We start from the raw sequence: 18804 nt of genomic DNA, 5'->3' as shown, positions 1-18804 counted from the left end.
TGTCATGAGAGCGGAGGTCGCCACCCTGCTGGCGAAGGGTGCGATCGAGATTGTCCCTCCAGCCGAAATGAAGTCCTTCTACAGCCCTTACTTCATTGTACCCAAGAAGTCCGGTGGGTTACGGCCAATCCTCGACCTGCGCGTCTTGAACCGCTCCCTTCACAGGCTGCCGTTCAAGATGCTAACGGCCAAACACATCCTCCAGTGTGTGCGGCCGCAGGATTGGTTTGCAGCGATCGACCTGAAGGACGCCTACTTCCATGTCTCCATTTTACCTCGACACAGACCGTTTCTACGGTTTGCTTTCGAGGGGCAGGCATACCAGTACGCGGTTCTCCCTTTCGGGCTAGCCCTGTCTCCTCGCGTCTTTACGAAGGTCGTCGAGGCAGCCCTTGTTCCCCTCCGGGAACACGGGGTTCGCATCCTGAACTATCTCGACGACTGGCTAATCTTAGCTCACTCTCGAGACCAGGTTTGCGAACACAGGGACCTAGTGCTCCGGCACCTAGCTCGTCTGGGCCTTCGGGTCAACTGGGAGAAGAGCAAACTCTGCCCCGTGCAGAGGATCTCTTTTCTCGGTATGGAGATCGACTCGGTCGCCATGTGCGCGCAGCTTACGAGCGAGCGCGCGCAGTCACTGCTGACTTGTCTTCGCCAATTCGAGGGCAAGAATGCGGTTCCACTGAAACTATTTCAGAGGCTCCTGGGGCATATGGCATCCGCAGCCGCAGTAACGCCGCTGGGATTGCTTCATATGAGACCGCTTCAGCTTTGGCTTCGCGATCGAGTCCCGAGGTGGGCATGGCAACACGGCACGCTCCAAGTCCCAGTGACTCCAGCCTGCCGTCAGACCTTCACCCCGTGGACGAACCTCAATTTTCTACGGGCCGGAGTGCCCTTAGAACGAGTTTCCCGGCATGTTGTTGTATCAACAGATGCCTCCACCACGGGCTGGGGCGCCATGTGCAATGGTCATGCTGCCGCGGGCTCCTGGACAGGACCCCAGCGCCTTTGGCATGTCAATTGCCTCGAGTTGCTGGCTGTACGTCTCGCCCTGCACCGCTTCCATGCGCTGCTCAGGGGTCAGCACGTACTAGTCCGATCAGACAATACCGCAACAGTAGCGTACATCAACCATCAAGGTGGTCTACGCTCCCGCCGTATGTCGCAACTCGCTCGCCACCTCCTCATATGGAGTCAGAAGCATCTGAGGTCGCTTCGAGCCATTTATATCCCGGGACACCTGAACCAGGCGGCCGACGAGCTGTCTCGAGTTCGGCCTCTCGCTGGAGAATGGCGACTCCATCCCCAGACGGTCCAGCTGATTTGGGATCAGTTCGGCGACGCACAGGTAGACCTGTTTGCCTCCCACGACTCGTCCCATTGCGACCTGTTTTATTCCCTGACCGAGGGCATGCTCGGCACGGATGCACTGGCGCACAGCTGGCCGCGGGGCCTACGCAAGTATGCGTTTCCCCCAGTGAGCCTCCTTGCGCAGACCTTGCGCAAGATCAGGGAGGACGAGGAGCAGGTCATTTTGGTTGCCCCGTATTGGCACAACCGGACCTGGTTCTCCGAACTAGTACTCCTCGCGACAGCACCTCCCTGGCCAATTCCTCTGAGGAAGGACCTCCTTTCTCAGGGACGGGGCACCTTATGGCACCCTCGTCCCGATCTTTGGAACCTCCACGTGTGGCTCCTGGACGGGACGAGGCAGGTTTGAGTACCCTACCACCTGCGGTGGTGGCTACCATCACTTCCGCTAGAGCATCGTCCACGAGACATGCCTATGCGTTGAAGTGGAACCTCTTCGTCAACTGGTGTTCTTCTAAACATCAAGAACCCACGAAATGCCCGATCAGTGTCATGCTTTCCTTCCTGCAAGAAGGGTTGGAGCGAAGGCTGTCTCCCTCCACCCTGAAAGTGTATGTTGCCGCCATTGCCGCACATCACGAAGCAGTCGATGGTAAGTCTTTGGGGAAGCACGATCTGATCGTCAGGTTCCTGAGGGGAGCGAGGAGACTAAATCCTCCTCGTCCTCCCCTCGTACCCTCTTGGGACCTCTCAGTGGTTCTAACTGCCCTGCAGAGTGCTCCATTTGAGCCTTTGCAATCAGTGGAGCTTAAGTTCCTGTCAATGAAGACAGCACTCCTGGTTGCATTGGCCTCCATCAAGAGGGTAGGGGACCTGCAGGCATTTTCGGTTGACGAAGCGTGCCTGGAATTCGGGCCGGCTGACTCTCACGTGATCCTGAGACCCCGGCTTGGATATGTGCCCAAGGTTCCTACCACACCCTTTCGAGACCAAGTAGTGAACCTGCAAGCGCTGCCCTTGGAGGAGGCAGACCCAGCCTTGGCACTGCTCTGTCCAGTACGTGCCCCCCGTGCTTACGTAGACAGAACGCGGTGTTTCAGGACCTCAGACCAGCTCTTTGTCTGTCATGGTGGGAAGCTGAAGGGAAAGGCTCTCTCAAAGCAGAGGTTATCTCACTGGATAGTGGATACCATTGCTTTGGCATACCAGCAGCAAGGTCGTCCGTGCCCCCTTGGTGTGAAAGCCCACTCCACACGTAGTGTGGCTTCCTCTTGGGCTCTAGCGCATGGCGCCTCGCTAACAGACATTTGTAGAGCTGCCGGCTGGGCGACACCCAACACATTCGCGAGTTTCTATAATCTCCGAGTAGAGCCAGTTTCTTCTCATGTACTCGCTTCAACCAGCCGGTGCTAGATTCTGCTCAGGTGTCGCTTGCTCGCCATTCCTCTCCACGGACGGGATACGTGCGATCATCTTCTCAGGTGAGTCTGATAAGTTCCTCCAGCACTGGTTACGTCATCGCCTGAGTTATGCCAATTTCCATAACACAGCTTTTGCGCTTGACTAGGTGCCTCCATGTGCTTGGTTCCCCCTCTGGGCGACCCCCACATGTGTATTCCACTGTAAGTCTCCTTGTGAGCGTGTGTCTTTCCCTTGGCAAGCCACCTTGCCACCCCTGGGGTTTAAAATTCCACCTGGGGCTGGACACCCCAGTGATTTTCCATATGCAGCCCTCTGGGTCATATGTGTATTCTAAGTCCCCCCATCAATGGCTGGGCATAATTGCATATTTCTCTCTGGAGATATGCTTCCCAGTGTACTTTGGTATCCCTGTGTTAAGTAGGACTCCTTTGTTCGTGCTAGTCTCACAACAGGGAGCTCAGACTTACGCAGGGCACTGGATGACAGCCGAGGTGGCGTGATTAGACTGGAACCCCAATCGTCGTCATCCGACGTAACTCGGAGTGACCACGAAAGGGAACGTCTCGGTTACGGATGTAACCCTCGTTCCCTGAGTGGGAACGGAGACGTTACGTCTTCCTGCCACTTCCGCTGTACCGCTGAAAAACGCCTGGGGCCAGTCTCGGCTCCTCAGCGAAGACATATCTGCATTGTGCCAGCGTACTTCCTTATATACCCCCTGCGGCGGGCGGAGTTACGCTATGCAAATTCCGCAGACCCATGGCATTTCATTGCCATTGGCTCGTTTTTATATACTCGAAGGTGATAGGCTTCTAGGCGAAACCCCAATCGTCGTCATCCGACGTAACGTCTCCGTTCCCACTCAGGGAACGAGGGTTACATCCGTAACCGAGACGGTATCTATACTTTACTGGAGTAATTATTTTTCAGACGACTTTTTACTTCTACTCCTTACATTTTGATGCAATTATCTGTACTTTCTACTCCTTACATTTTAAAAATAGCCTTGTTACTCCTATTTAATTTAGGCTTGTCGTCGAAAAAAAAATAAATAAATTGGCCAATTACACAGAGAGAATTTTTTTCCTTACATTATTTTTACTTTTATACTTTAAGTAGTTTTGAAATAATAATTTTTTATACTTTTACTTGAGTAAAAAGCTTGAGTTGATACTTCAACTTCTACAGAAGTCTTTTTAAACCCTACACAGTAAATTCCCCAGTGTTAAATCAACACTGCTCAGAGCACATATGGTCCCACTCTACATGGTGTTAAAGTAACACTGAAGCAGTGTTAAAGTTAATGAGACAATTAAGTGATCAATTGAGTGATGAGTGAGCATTATTGAAGACACCTGATGATAACAAGCAGAATCACTGAAGGAGAAAATCTCAAATTGTAAGCCACCGTTATGGTGATGGGTGTTTGCTTTAGTTGGGCTCTTGACCCTTAAATTATTAACTTTAGTTTTTGTTTGGCTGCTGTACATGACTTACAACTGCCAGATGAACAAAGAAAAAAAGTGATCTGATGGTGTTGGTTATGTTATGACAATCATCATTTGAACTTTATGTCTTTGATTTATGTTGTTGATTACAGCATAACTGCGATTCTGCATAAATATCCAGAATTTTAGATATAAGGATTTCTTAAAAGTTTTTATTTTTTATTTTTATTTTTTTAAATATTTCTTTTAGGCACACACAGACATAAAGATTCAGTCTATGCATCTCAACAATGGTGACGAGCAGAATATTCAATTAGGAAAAGTAAATTATATAGACCATTCAGATCATAATTTATTCATACTGCAATGCATGATGGGAGCCATTAATGAGTTGTGATTGGTGGCAGCCAATGCAACATGCTTTATTATTGTCACCATTGTTGAGATTCACAGGCTGATTATTGATGTCTGTGTTTCTAAATAAATACATTTGAAAAGTGTTTTGATCAGAACAATGTTTATTAAATATTTTGGATTATATGAAAAATACTGATAATCATATGCTGTAGAATCACAGAGTTTCTGCTAATAAGATAAACCAAACTATCTCAACAAGTTTCATTTTTCAGATCACAGCATGATTGTCAAAACATAACCAACACTATCAGATCACACTTTTTCTTTGTTCATTTGACTGTTATAAATTAATAACAGCAGACAAATAAAGTCTAAAGTTAATAATATACAGTAAGGGTCAAGAGCCCAACTAAAGCAAACACCCATCACCATTACGGTGGCTTACAATTTGAGATTTTCTCCTCAATCATCACTCAATTGATCACTTAATTGTCTCATTAACTTTAACACTGCTTCAGTGTTACTTTAACACCATGTAGAGTGGGACCATATGTGCTCTGAGCAGTGTTAATTTAACACTGGGGAATTTACTGTGTAGTATCTACTTCTTCCTGAGTAATGAATGTGATTACTTTTGACACCTCTGAAAATTGCATGATTCCATGATTCCTTGATATATTAATTGCATGATTCCTTATGGGCGTTTCACACAGTATGTGGCGGTGAAACGCGCGGCTGCGGCTTTTCTCAAGTATTGGAAGAGTTTTGTGCAGCATTTAGTGCAAATATTTTTTTTATCAGGTAATACATATTATGTATCATTGTGTTATACCCGAATAAATAATAATGAAAAAAAAGTTCAAAAGTCGGAGTGTAAGCGAATGAGACTTACAGGAGAGCATGATTACTATTCACACCCTTATTAAAATGGCTGTAATCTGTTACCACAATAGTACTTGATCTGTTTAAAATGATTTCATTGGTATATGTCTGCTAAGGTGTTAAATTAAAATTCAAAATTAAAATTTGGCTAAACCCGTTATTAATTTTTTCTATTTTTGATCTGAGCGCACAAGCGTGCCGCACAAGCCCAGAAAAGTGAAGCCAAAACGTCTCGATCGCCCCCCGGTGACTGGTCCTAGTATAGGTCATAAGCCCCATTTTTTACAATCTATGTGAGCGCACAATCAGAAAATCGGAGTCGTTAGCCTATTCGTTTTTTTTTTTTATTTTATTTTAGTTCAGGAAATAAATAATGGAAAAACAAGTCGGTTTTCATTTTTTTATTTCTGGTTTTAATTTGAAAAAACGATTAAACGAATGATACACGGGGGCCAATTTGTAAACCATTATTGTAAAATAAAAATAGGCTGATTAAAAAAAAAAAAAAAAAAAAAAAAAAAAACGGACTTCCAAAATAATCCAGCGGCCCAGAAAATATTGCTGGCGGGCCAGTTTTGGCCTGCGGGCTGCCTGTTGCCGACCCCTGCACTATACCCTCAGTCTCACAGTGGGCAGGAAGGATCAGAGCAATAGTGGTGTGGCTGAAAAGGTCGATCCAGCCTGGCTAAACCTGCCCTTAAAGAGAAGCAGCGTCTTCTCGGCAAGTAGAAATCAAAATAGGTCAATCTAACTCTTTGGCTAAATAGTTACAAAAAAATCCTTTGGTAATCTACTTTGGTAATCACACATACACACACACCGATTTCCTCTCTCTTTCTATTTCTCTCTCTCTCTCACACTCTCTCTCTCTCTCTCTCTCTCTCTCTCTCTCTCTGTCTATATAGATATATATGACCCTCATATTCTATTGAATACAGATTCTGTACCAGCAGATGGAACAGGGGCTCGAAGAGAGAGCAGAAGCAGGTGACCAAGCTGACAGCTCATCTGATGAAGATGTGCATCTTCAGTAGCAACATTGGTAAGAAAATATAAAGACATCCTATTTTTCCCTATTTAATTTTCAGAAGAAAATTAACTTCAGAAGAAAATGATCTTGTTTACATTTAGCTTGATAGTGTTTTATATTATTCCTTACTCCTTTACTTATTTGTTCACAGAAGAGGCCAAAGCTCTCTGCCCTTGAGGAGCTATTTGCTATGGAGGACATGGCAATTGACATAAAAGAGACCACTGTCAGCAGCACTACAGAGAAGATACAGGCAGAGTCAAATAACTACAGATCACTTCCATCGACGCTATCCTCAGTGAGTCCAGTAACATGGTGGTGGGACAGGAAGTATCATTCAGGAACCAGTATTGAAATCAAGGTATCGCTATCGAAATTTTTTGAATGATACCCAGCCCTACCTGCAACAGATAAGACTTCTCATTCATATGCCAGTATCACCATCACATTTTGTAATCCAGAGACTCACCTGGTAACTTCCTTTGTGGTATTAAATAAACTCTATTCAGAATTTACCTTTGTCTGCATTCTTCTGTTCCATGACAGTTGCATGTGTGTGTCCAATTACACAGTGTTTTCCAACGTTCCCATTAGCTTCAAGTCTTTATTACAATCAATAAAACTGCATTATTGGCAAAATTAGCTAAGTGTAATAACTGTATTTAAAAATATACAACATTAAAGGTCAACCGTTGGTTTAGTGTGTATGTACAGCGAGTACAGAATGACAGCAAACAATTCACTGGAAATGCCCGTGATGGGTTATCAAAAACCAGGAAGTAACCGTGCATATGGTAATTTGTGACTTCCTACATACTCGATAAAAATATCGATCCATAACAATGTTTTGTTACACCCCTAATGTTAAGTCAAGTGAGATGGTACATGTGTGCATCAACCATAAATATGTGACATAAATTTGCTTGATTATTAAAAGTACATTATATACTTTTGTTGCTTAATGGCCAAGGGAAAATGTGGGTCGCATGGCTGTTGAGAACCACTGCTCTAAAGAACCTTTGGTGGAATGGAAAGATTATGAATGTTAAAGGTTCTACATGGAACCAATCATGCCAATAAAAAGCTTTATTTTTAAGTGTATGATTGGTTGCATTTACCACCCCCAGAGACCTTCAGAACAGATCTGTGACCCATTTTTGAGAGCTGATTTGACAGTGACAGTTAGTGTACATGACACATGATTTTACATCCTAAACCCTCTGACGAAACGTTGCATTGCTTAATCAGGTCTGTGAAAGTAGGTCTGAAGTCACTCCAGGTTGAAGTGTGACAGAGGTGAGAGATGTACTTCTTTGTGTTCATTTGTGTGTCTGATTGAGTTATTGTACAGCTTCTATCATAAAAGTTAAATAATAGAGCATATATTACCATTTTAAAACAAAACGTGTTGTGTTTCAAAAAGTGCTGAAATATTTGTTTTATTTGGGATTAAAGATTATATAAGCATAAAAGAGAATTTTCATTTCAGTTCATTATGAAAAAAAAAATGTAATCATTTGTTTTGATTGTTTAGTAAAACTTGTTTGATAATATTAACACATGGACGAGTGCTTCCTTCAGCACACAAAACCCAGTCAGATCAGTCAAATCAGATCCGAGGATTGGTTTGTCCCGATATATCTAAAAGATGCATACTCACAGGAAGTTCCTATGGTTAGCTTTCGGGGGCGAAGCGCTCCAATATTGGGTTCTTCCATTCGGCCTGGCTCTTTACCCTCAACCATTCACCAAATGCATGGATACAGCTCTGGCCCCGCTGAGGCTCCAGGGCATCTGGGGGCTGAATTACATTGACGACTGTCTCGAGAGTTGGCGGTTCAACACGAAGATGTCAGCCTTGGCCACATTCAAAGTTTGGGGTTGAGACTTGAGTGTGTTGTCGCCCTCCCAGTGAACTACGTTCCTGGGAGTAGTTTGGGACTCAACTACGATGCGGGCACAAAAGTCTCCTGCATGTATCGAGTCCATCCTGGCCATGGTAACCAGGATAAAAAACAAACAAAAACTAGGCCATACCATCACTGTAAAACAGTTTCAGAGGCTATTAGGGCTCATGGCGCATCAGATCCTCCTGTGGTCCTAGGGGAAACTGTTGTCTCTCAGAGCAATGTTCATCCCAGAGGACCAGAATCGGGGAGCAGACATCCTGTTGAGGCAGGAGCTGAGGTCAATATGCGAGATGTTCTCTCTAACCCATCCCCACTGGGGCTGGATGCAATGGTGTAGGCGTGGCCGAGGCGGCGTCTGTACGCATTTCTCCCGATTGCTCTGCTCCAGCAGTCTTGGGTCCCGTGGGATGGGATCAATCTACTTCTAGTAGCCCCATTGTGGCCGGCCTTAGTATGGTCTGTTGGCAGGAGTGGTCGAAACCATACTCAGCTCCAGAGCTCCATCCATGAGGAAATTGTACGGCCTAAAATGGAGGGTTTTCACCAACTGGTGTAGAGAGCATGGTGTGGATCCAGTTAACTGCCTGGTGGCTTCAGTGCTGGAGTTCCTCTAGAATCGCTTCTCTACTGGTCTTACCCTGTCCACACATAATGTGTACGTGGTTGCCATTGCGGCTTTCCATACTCCTTTAAGTGACGGACCCTTGGGGAGGCACCAGCTGGTTGTATGGTTCTTCCGTGGTGCATGGAGGATGAGGCCTGCGGCTCGGACCAGAGTCCCAACATGAGATCTGGCAGTGGTTCTCGGAGGGCTGGCTGTGGCCTCCTTCAAACCTCTGGAGTCAGCAGCGGCCAAGAACCTCGCCCTCAAGGTACTTTTTCTCCTAGTCATCAATTCTCTTAAAAAAGTGGGAGATCTCCAGGCCCTCTCTACATCTCCTGAGTGCCTGGAGTTTGCTCCTGTTAGACTATCTTGCATCCCAGACAGGGCTATGTGCCTAAGGTGCCTTCTAATAGGGCACAGCCTATGGTTCTTCAGGCTTTTCATCCACCACCTCATGTGACGGCGGAAGATAAGAGACTTTATCTGCTCTGCTCTGCCCTGTCAGAGCACTTAATATCTACATTCAGAAGTCATCTCAGTGGAGGAAGTCAGATTAGCTGTTGGTATGTTTGGGGTCAACTAGGAAGGGGTTTCCCGCCTCTAGGTATACCATCAGCCATTGGATAGTTCAAGCTATTTCCCTGGCCTATCAGGTGCGCAGTCTGCCTTCACCTTTGGCCTTGAGGGCTCACTCAACTAGAGGCATGGCATCCTCAAGAGCCCTTCTTTCAGGGGCCTCTATCCAAGAGGTGTGTGATGCAGCTGGCTGGGCCAGTCTGCACACATTCACAAGATATTACAGTCTGGAGCGCAACTTCTACGCCATGTGCACGAGTGCTCTCGTCCTAAGTTGTACCTGTGACAGCTTCACACTAGGACAGGCAGGGTTTGTTGTGGCCTAGTGGGTATTCGTTCCCCAAAGCGTCGGTACAGATGCAGTGCGAGTTCCCTCGAAAGGGAACGTCTCGGGTTCCGACTGTATCCCTTGTTCCCTGAGAAGGAATGAGGAATGAGAATTGAACGATGGTAAAAGATCTTGCTTGGAGCATTCTGATATTTTTTTCCTGGATTACCGCTGGGTGTGAATTGTACTAAAAAAAACAAACAAACATTTTTACGTTGCCTTATCTTCTCTGAAAAGCGTTCCGCCCATTCAGCTGACATAAAAAACACTTTCAATAAACAAAAAAAAATCTTTCCAGTGATGAAATGTTTTCTGTGTTGACACAAATCTTGTGTGATGTCCTAAACTGCCGGGATAATCACACAACGCGTACATGTCCGCTAATGACACGTCTGATTCGCGAACTAATGACTCCTTTGAACCGATTGCATTTAATGAATGGTTAAAACTAATCTGTCCAACACTGAATCGGTTCAGTGTATAACAAATCGGTAACACTTTATAATTCCATTTATTAAACTCTAGTTAACTACATTAGTTAACATTAACTATTAATAAACTGCACTTCTACAACATTTGTTAATCTTTATTAATGTTAATTTCACCATTAGCCTACATTATTTAAATAAAAAAAGTTACTGTGTGAAGTAACATAAATATACAGCTGTTCATTGTTTGTTCAACTAAGATTAATAAATACAGTAACAAATGTATTGCTCATGGTTCATGTTAGTTAGCCTAATACATCAACTAATGTAAACAAATTAAACCACATTTAACACCTCTTAAAATGAGAATGTAAGTGTGCTTAGCCCATTTTTTTAGTAAGAGTGGTTGGCAACATTTAACCTTAGTAAACTACTTTATTTTCAGGTTATTTATATGACAATGTGTAAAACAATTACCAAAACAATCTTTTAGTTTAGATTGGAGTGAGGGGAATTCAATTGTATATGGTAGAAAATTAGACTATTAGTTAAAAAAAAAACTTTTTAATGGTACTTTTTTTAATTCTACTTTTTAAAATGTATATGATTATATACCAAAATAATTATGAGGTCTAGCAAAGAAGGATTTTATCGTACAAAGCTATGAAATCCAGTGGTAAAATCATAGCTTAAAAAAATAAAAAAATAAAAAAAATAAAAAAGAGGGCAAGAAAGGATGTGTCAGGATATAGGCACGGAGACAGAGGTGAGCGTGACAGGATGACAGTGTCTGTCGGCCACCACCAAAGACCAATTTTGACCCAGGAAAAACTATAAAAAGCGATTGCGCCTTCTTTAGAAAGTTAACTAGTCGCAAGTTTGCGGTAAAATGCAGTTGGGTTGTCGAGGTCAAAACACTATATAAGCTGTGAATCAAATAAACTTATTATAAATAATGTTATGTATTTTTTTTACTCTTACACTGAATGTTTGGATTTTGTGAAGTTGTGAATCATTTTTGATTCATCATTAATATTTAATATAATAAAGTTCTGTGTAACAAATTATTCATGAAAGAAAAAAATATATATATATCATGGCTGTTCCTGCTGTAAAACGACCACCGATCATGTACCACCCCCTAGTCCACTTTTAATAAAGTTCAAGTATGTGCAAATATTTTTCAACTAAACATTTACACAATTGCACTCATATCCTGAAAGCAAAGCATCTTAAAGCTGTGACTGATATTTTGTCACATTTAGGAGGAGAAAAGTCTAACTTGGTATGATTAACTGTGTTTATATGATTTTTGTGTGTGTCTGATTGAGTTATTGTAAAGCTTGCAATATATAAGAAATATTTGAGATTATAGTAGTGTTTTTAAGTCGATCATTTACATGTAAACTGTTGAAATATATATTTTTTTAATTCTAGATATTTAATTCAATATTACTGTTGCTCATCTGAACAATATAAAGAATTGGTCCAATATAAAGTTGCGGTAGGCGAAAGATTACACTAGTTTGAAGTTTGATAAAGGTCGAACTCGGAGTATCTCTGTGTGTCACAGTTCAGACCTGCTTTGCTTTGCTGTGCATTGTTGGAAAGACAATATCACAATATGTTTTACATATTTAAACCAAAAGGCATGTTTTAATGATGTAAATTAAATAATATTGGAGCAAAGATTGTGTTAAACCCGACTGTTTTGCTTTTAAGGCTTTATTGCTTGAATAATGTTTCTGTCTTGTTTTAGCCAGCTATAGAAAGTTAATGATTCACCCCAGTGTGTCACATATATGCTGATGTAACCACACCAACCCTCTATTCTCATGGATTTTTACTGTTTGTTTAGGATCACACAAGGTCCCTCCCTTACATATCGGCTATAAATCTGCGAGTGCATCAGTTCAGAAGCTGAGAGAGAAAATGGCTGTAATCGAGGCACTTCTGCAGTTTCTCAGCACAGGTACATTACTGGGTGCTTTGCTGTTGCTTCTGGTTTTGTATTTGCTTTCCTCTGGATCCAGATCTCAGAAAGAGGGGAAAGAGCCACCGGGACCCAAACCTCTGCCGCTGCTGGGGAACCTGCTGACCCTTGACCTCGAGAGACCCTTTGACACCTTATTTGAGGTGAGAACTTGATACGTTTAAAATGAATAGTGGTCAAACATTATAAGATTTGTTTGTAAATGTCTTTGTGTCCTCCAGCTGTCCAAAACCTACGGAAACATATTCCAAGTGTTTTTGGGTCCCAGAAAAACGGTGGTCTTAGTTGGGTACAAAACTGTCAAAGAAGCTCTCGTGAACTATGCAGAAGAGTTCGGCGACAGAAAAATTGGACCTGGTTTCAGGATAATGAACGATGAACATGGTAGGAATCTTCTTATTTTGTGCCTAAAATGAACGTACAAACTAGCCTGGCAAGCCAGACCTACATTAAGATGTTAGGTCTGGAAACTCACCACAGACACGGCTCACTCCGAGGGGCGGGATAAACGGCTGTCTTTCAAATTCCCTCTGCACGCAATAGGACAGCGCTTCAACCAACCAGAGCGTTTTCCCAACAGCGGAGCTTAGTTGATAGATTCAACTTTTGCCATATCTGGCCGGCAAAACGACGAACACATCTTCCTTTTTTTAAGAATGACTTAAGTGCCGTTCTTCGCGCTTTTCTCTAAGAAAAACTTAACTCCAAGTCCTCCAAAGTCGCGGCCAAAGCCGATTCGAAAGACCGTTGTTCGACAGCTGCAGCCGCCATTCTTTGTTTTCAAGAGGCAGCCGTCGCAACTCTCTGTCGTCATATGTTAATCCCGCCCCGCCTGCTCTATACACAACGTGATTGGCCTGACCCAATCTGGGTTTTTGCTGCTAGAAGGTGTATTGAGAGTTGCTAGACTGTACTCTTGGCTGCGAAATACATTTTGCTGCCGATAGGGTGCGTCTAGATTTCTAGGCTACGTACAAACAGTGAATGCTAGACATTATGAAAAACAAACACCTCTCCAGATCACTGAAATGAACTCAAATTTGTAAACTTAATGAAGGAATAAATATTTTCATTAAGTTTGGCACAAATGTGAGCTCATTATAAACATGCATAACAGATTTGGTGGTGAATCGGCCACTTTAACAATGAAAAACCTTAAAATGTCTTCTGTCTGTGATCAAGGAGTATTCGTGGGTTCCCAGCAATATTTGAAGACAAAATTGTTTTTAACATTTTTAAAGTAACATAAATTCATGAATAGTTATTTGTGAAATGACTAGTCGCTTATTAACCTGACATATAATGCATATAAGAAAGCTGACACTGTATAAGTCCCAAAGGTCTAAGGTTAATGTATGTTTAACTGACAAAGTAATCATTTTCTGCTTGTGTTGTTGCTGAGACTCACGGTCAGTTGGTTTTGACTGTGTTGATCAGGAATCCTCTTTTCCAATGGAGAGAACTGGAGAGAGATGCGACGCTTCGCTCTCAGCAACCTGCGGGACTTCGGGATGGGCAAGAGAGGAAGTGAAGAGAAAATCATAGAGGAAATTCAGTATCTGAAAGGAGAGTTTGATAAGTTTGAAGGTACAAGCTGAAACACATTTATGGACACCTGTAATCAATCAATCAATCAATCAATGAATCAATTTTTATTTATAAAGCGCTTTACAACAACCAAAGTTGATCAAAGCGCTGGACAGAAACAAAAGTAAAGGCGAAAAATAAATCATGCTCGTAGTTTAAAGGATCCGTTGAGAAACATTTGTTTGCTCTTCACAGGGAAACCCTTCGACACGACACGGCCTGTGAACTACGCTGTGTCAAACATCATCTCAGCTATTGTGTACGGCAGCAGATTTGAATACACAGACCCACAATTCAGAAAAATGGTCGACAGGGCAAATGAAAATGTTCGAGTAGGTGGATCGATTTCTATGTGGGTAAGTATAATTGATATGTTAACCAGACCTTTTGATTAAATTGCCTGTAGTTTGTCCACAGACATTAGAAAGACCCAAAATGTACAACAGATAATTTTTGTGTTCTCTGGAGAACATCTGTCGCTCAGTTTCTTTGAACATGCCTTTCTAGATTTACGATGTATTTCCTTGGTTGGGCCCATTCCTGAAAAACAAAAGGATTATTGTAGAAAATATTGTCCAAAGTCGAGTGGAGATGAAGAAGTTGATCAATGGACTGCTGGAGACTCTAAATCCACACGACCACAGAGGGTTTGTCGACTCCTTTCTCTTCCGCAAACAAAGTGAAGAGGTACAAAAATAACTATGTTGCATTATCCCCCCCCCCCCAACATTTTAATGATGATGCCCTTTACTGCAATGATCAGACAATCAGGTGGAAGATGCAAATGAGACGTTTGCACAAGATCTGAATAGGTCTTTTTTTCAGTTTATGTTGTTGGTGAAGTGAACAAATATTATATGCATTTTGTATATTGCATTTGACAGAAATCCGGCAAGAAGGACTCATACTTTCACGATGAGAATCTAATGACTGTGACAAATCTGTTTGTCGCTGGTACTGACACGACAGGAACGACTCTGCGCTGGGGTTTGATGCTCATGGCCAAATACCCTCATATACAGGGTAAAAACACAGTAATGCCAAGAGTTTTTCTCAATTGCTGAATCCAATGTTGTCCATAGGAACAAACGTGGGTTGCATTTGTGTGCAGATCGAGTTCAAGAGGAGATTGACCGAGTGATCGGTGGACGTCAGCCAGCGGTGGAAGATAGAAAGAAATTACCGTATACAGATGCAGTGATTCATGAAACCCAGAGACTGGCTAATATTGTTCCCTTGAGTCTGCCGCATATAACCAGCTGTGATGTTCACTTCAATGGATACTTCATCAAGAAGGTCAGTGAGAAGAATAAATATTTAGCCCTAGAAAAAAAACTATGTGCATCTTGAACATTGTTTTTTCTCCATTTTCTAGGGTACGACTGTAATTCCTCTGCTGACGTCTGTTTTGAAGGATCCAAGCGAATGGGAGAAACCGAACAGCTTTTACCCAGAACACTTCCTAGATGAGAAGGGCCAGTTTGTCAAGAGAGATGCTTTCATGCCCTTTTCTGCAGGTACAGTGAAACTTTAGCTCAATGCCGTAACCATGTCTTGAAGATTGCAGGTACCAAACCCATTTTTGATAGTAATGGTCTTTTTTTATTTTAAGTAATTAAATGATTAAAGAATTTAAAGGGATTTAAAGAAATAAACAATGGTAAAATTAAAACGGAAAATGTTCTGGTAATATTCTGCCACAACATTATCCAGTAATTTCCCAGAAATTTACATTAACCCTTAAACACAACACCATACAAAGCATAGGCCTAATTTAACATACATTCCCTCATATTTATAGTATATTGTGATATATTTGCACTTTTTTACAGTGAAAGAAAAAGGGAAAAACAATAAAAGAACTAGACATTATTATAAAGTAATGCATTTGAAGTATTTTCAAAGGTATTTTTTAATTTTTTAAATGCACACTATGGCTGCATCCGAAAAATGCATACTCTCTTGAGTAAGTTATTTTTTAATAAGTAATTATACTTCACAACCGCTAAAAAAGGTATGTTCTTTATAGTCTGAATGTGTGTAGAATGAATATAATCTGGACATATAGCTTACCTACTAAATTCTCTATATTGTCATTATCATGTGACTTAAATCTTAATGTCGTTGCGGAGACTGTCTATTCCTTCAGGTAAAATCACAAAACGCAATGCACACATACATCAAACGTGTCCCTGCTTGATAAATAACCACTGATAAACATATTCGGTTTTGATGGCAGATGAAAAATATATAGATTTTAGGATTAGAAGTCAGAACCTCTGACACACTTGGTAAAAGATCTACCACAAGACCAATAAAGTGCACAAGAACAGCATTAACAATATATATTTTTAGATCTCATTAAACAACAAATTAAACCCAATGCACTAATTTAAATTTATTTCTGGACATAATGTTATTTTTTTCTGAAAAGTTTTATTGTACACATATTGGCCCTCATTTATCAATCTTGCGTAGAAATGGGCGTATATATTGGCGTAAGATTATGCTTACACTCTTCTCATCGCCTGATTTATGTTAGTTTGTCAGTGCGTTTTGTGGTGTTAGGAATTGTTTTTTTTGCGCATTCCCGCACTCAAAACGTGCGTACACCACCTCCTGAGCTGGCGTAGGATTTGAGCGTGCCGTACGCCAACGTCCATATTGATAAATCTCAAAGTCACCGTGGTTTTGGGTGTACGCCAGGTGTACGCTGGAAATTTGGTGTACGCACTTTTGATAAATGAGGGCCAATGTATATATCTGATTTAGCAACCTCCTCCCCCCAACACCTGGCCCACCCACTTTTTAAAACAAAGTTACACCACTGGGGACATGCATGTTCTATGTTCTAAAACCTGCTTTAAAATATCAATATTTTTGATATCTTCCGACTAGATGAAAACATAGTCTGTGCAAAGGTGGTGTGTATTCCAGCCTTATCGTAGCCTACTCTATACTAGATTTTTCGGAAATGTCTCTTCTCATCACATTAAATGAATTAGGCCAGCATATAATTCAAAAATGCTTAATTGGACCAACAAAAAACTAGAGCAGTTTTCAGATTTTATTTATTTTTATTAGGTTTTGGCTCAATTTTGCCATAATGTTACCGCCGTGTGTGTGTGTGTGTGTGTGTGCATACATGCTTTTTGTCTCCATCGTGGCTGGTTTGTGGATTGTACCCCCAAAATATTCTGTGTATTTTCATATTTTTTTCCCATTAATTTTCTATATAGTCATATTACATTTTTGACAGGAATGAAAAAGAGGTTGTGAGGGTTAGAATTAGAGTGCGTTCAATTGTACTGTTGTTTAACAACAATCCGATTGTTCAGCAAATGAAAAGTATTTTAGAAAAAAAAAACTTTTTCGAAGAGTTGTGAATATTACGTGATCTAGGACCTTTATACAGAGTGTGCCATTCGATTGTAAAGACTGTAAGCCATCCTTGACAACCTGATTTTCATCCTCATTAAATTCATTATGGTGTCTAACCTGAGGTCTGTGACGGGTCAAGTTTTGTACCATTCCCGGTGAGGACAGATGAATAATCTTGTCCCCCTCAATGTCTATTGTGGTTATGGCTCTGCTTTAGCTCTCATTAGCTCTGTTTCAGAAACTTATAGTGTGCTGCCTACCTAGATAGCATTTTAAACAGACTATTCAACTGCTCTCTCTCTCTCTCTCTCTCTCTCTCTCTCTCTCTCTCTCTCTCTCTCTCTCTCTCTCTCTCTCTCTCTCTCTCTCTCTCTCTCTCTCTCTCTCTCTCTCTCTCTCTCTCTCTCTCTCTCTCTCTCTCTCTCTCTCTCTCTCTCTCTCTCTCTCTCTCTCTCAGGCCGAAGGGTTTGTTTGGGAGAGAGTTTGGCCAGGATGGAGCTCTTCCTGTTCTTCACTTCTCTCCTTCAGAGCTACCGCTTCACAACTCCACCTGGAGTGTCTGGAGATGATCTGGATCTCAAAGGAATAGTCGGAATCACTTTGAATCCATCCCCACACAAGCTGTGTGCGATCAGACACTCCTGATCCAAGAAAATATCATCAGTCCTTAGAAAAGCATAAATGTAACCCTCTTTCATTATGAGTTGGATGATTTCTAAGCATATTTGTCTAATTCTTCTCACTAATTGTCTGTATGTAAATAATGAACAATGTGTCAAACCACTTCTTACTTTTTGGATTATAAAACTTCTCAGATAAGTAAAAAACCTTAATAGGAATGAAACATTTAGTTGCTAGATTAAAAATCTATATAGAATATTGTTACTGATTGTTTGGAGAGATAAAAATATATATTTTTTCATAATTCCTACTTTTTATGTCATAAATATTTTTAATTTCATTATTGACATTTTGTCACATAATTTCATCTTTTAAAGTCCACATGAAATCAAAACTGACCATATTTACTTTGTTTGCTTAAATTGATCGTTTTGTGGTGAACAATTCATCCATGCAAGTCAATCCACACACACAAAAAATTTGGCTTCGTAATCTTTAATCAAAATCTGAAAATGCCCCTCCCCTCTGCATTGGAGGACCTTCCCTGATGACGTAGGTTTGACGGCTTGGTTTGGGAAACGCTTAACCACTCCCCTCAAACCGTTAGTCTGTTATGAGCAGAGATGGAGAGGAGGAGCGCTAGGGTAAAACCCTGCCCTCTGTTCAATATTCCTTTTCACTGGGAAATACGCCACAACACTGGAGAAAAGTTGTTTGCAACTTCCGGTTCACACAGACTTTAATGTCATAATTATAATAATTATGACTATACAGTCTGTGAGCAGTTTTTTTAGAATAGATAAAAATTATTTTGTGAAAGACTAACAATTGAATATTGTTTAGCAGACCTCTCTGTTGATAATTACAAGATGTTTGCCTTATTTGATGTCTGTCCATTAACACCGTGTCCTAACTACACGCGA

At 41.7% G+C, this 18804-nt stretch overlaps 1 protein-coding gene across 1 annotated transcript; it reads left to right on the top strand.

Annotated features, from left to right (window-relative positions):
• The first annotated feature begins 12227 nt into the window (after positions 1-12227).
• Positions 12228-18220, top strand: LOC308693436 (cytochrome P450 2K1-like). The gene is made up of 9 exons (XM_081370336.1): positions 12228-12435; positions 12514-12676; positions 13730-13879; positions 14075-14235; positions 14387-14566; positions 14764-14902; positions 14991-15175; positions 15255-15396; positions 17718-18220. Exons 1-9 carry the CDS (start codon positions 12232-12234, stop codon positions 17903-17905), a joined length of 1512 nt encoding a protein of 503 aa, XP_081226462.1. The 5' UTR covers positions 12228-12231; the 3' UTR covers positions 17906-18220.
• The last annotated feature ends 584 nt before the right edge of the window (positions 18221-18804 follow it).

The sequence above is a fragment of the Scardinius erythrophthalmus genome, assembly GCF_964197995.2.
Source record: "Scardinius erythrophthalmus genome assembly, chromosome: 1".
Classification (NCBI taxonomy): Eukaryota; Metazoa; Chordata; class Actinopteri; order Cypriniformes; family Leuciscidae; genus Scardinius; species Scardinius erythrophthalmus.
This window is presented reverse-complemented; position numbering and strand designations above follow the sequence as displayed.

Excerpts from the sequence above, each read along its gene's own strand:
- LOC308693436 (XM_081370336.1), top strand. The coding sequence starts at position 12,232 with ATGGCTGTAATCGAGGCACTTCTGCAGTTTCTCAGCACAGGTACATTA. Across the intron at positions 14,567-14,763 it reads TCCGCAAACAAAGTGAAGAG|AAATCCGGCAAGAAGGACTC; the intron begins GTACAAAAATAA and ends TGCATTTGACAG. Across the intron at positions 14,903-14,990 it reads CAAATACCCTCATATACAGG|ATCGAGTTCAAGAGGAGATT; the intron begins GTAAAAACACAG and ends ATTTGTGTGCAG.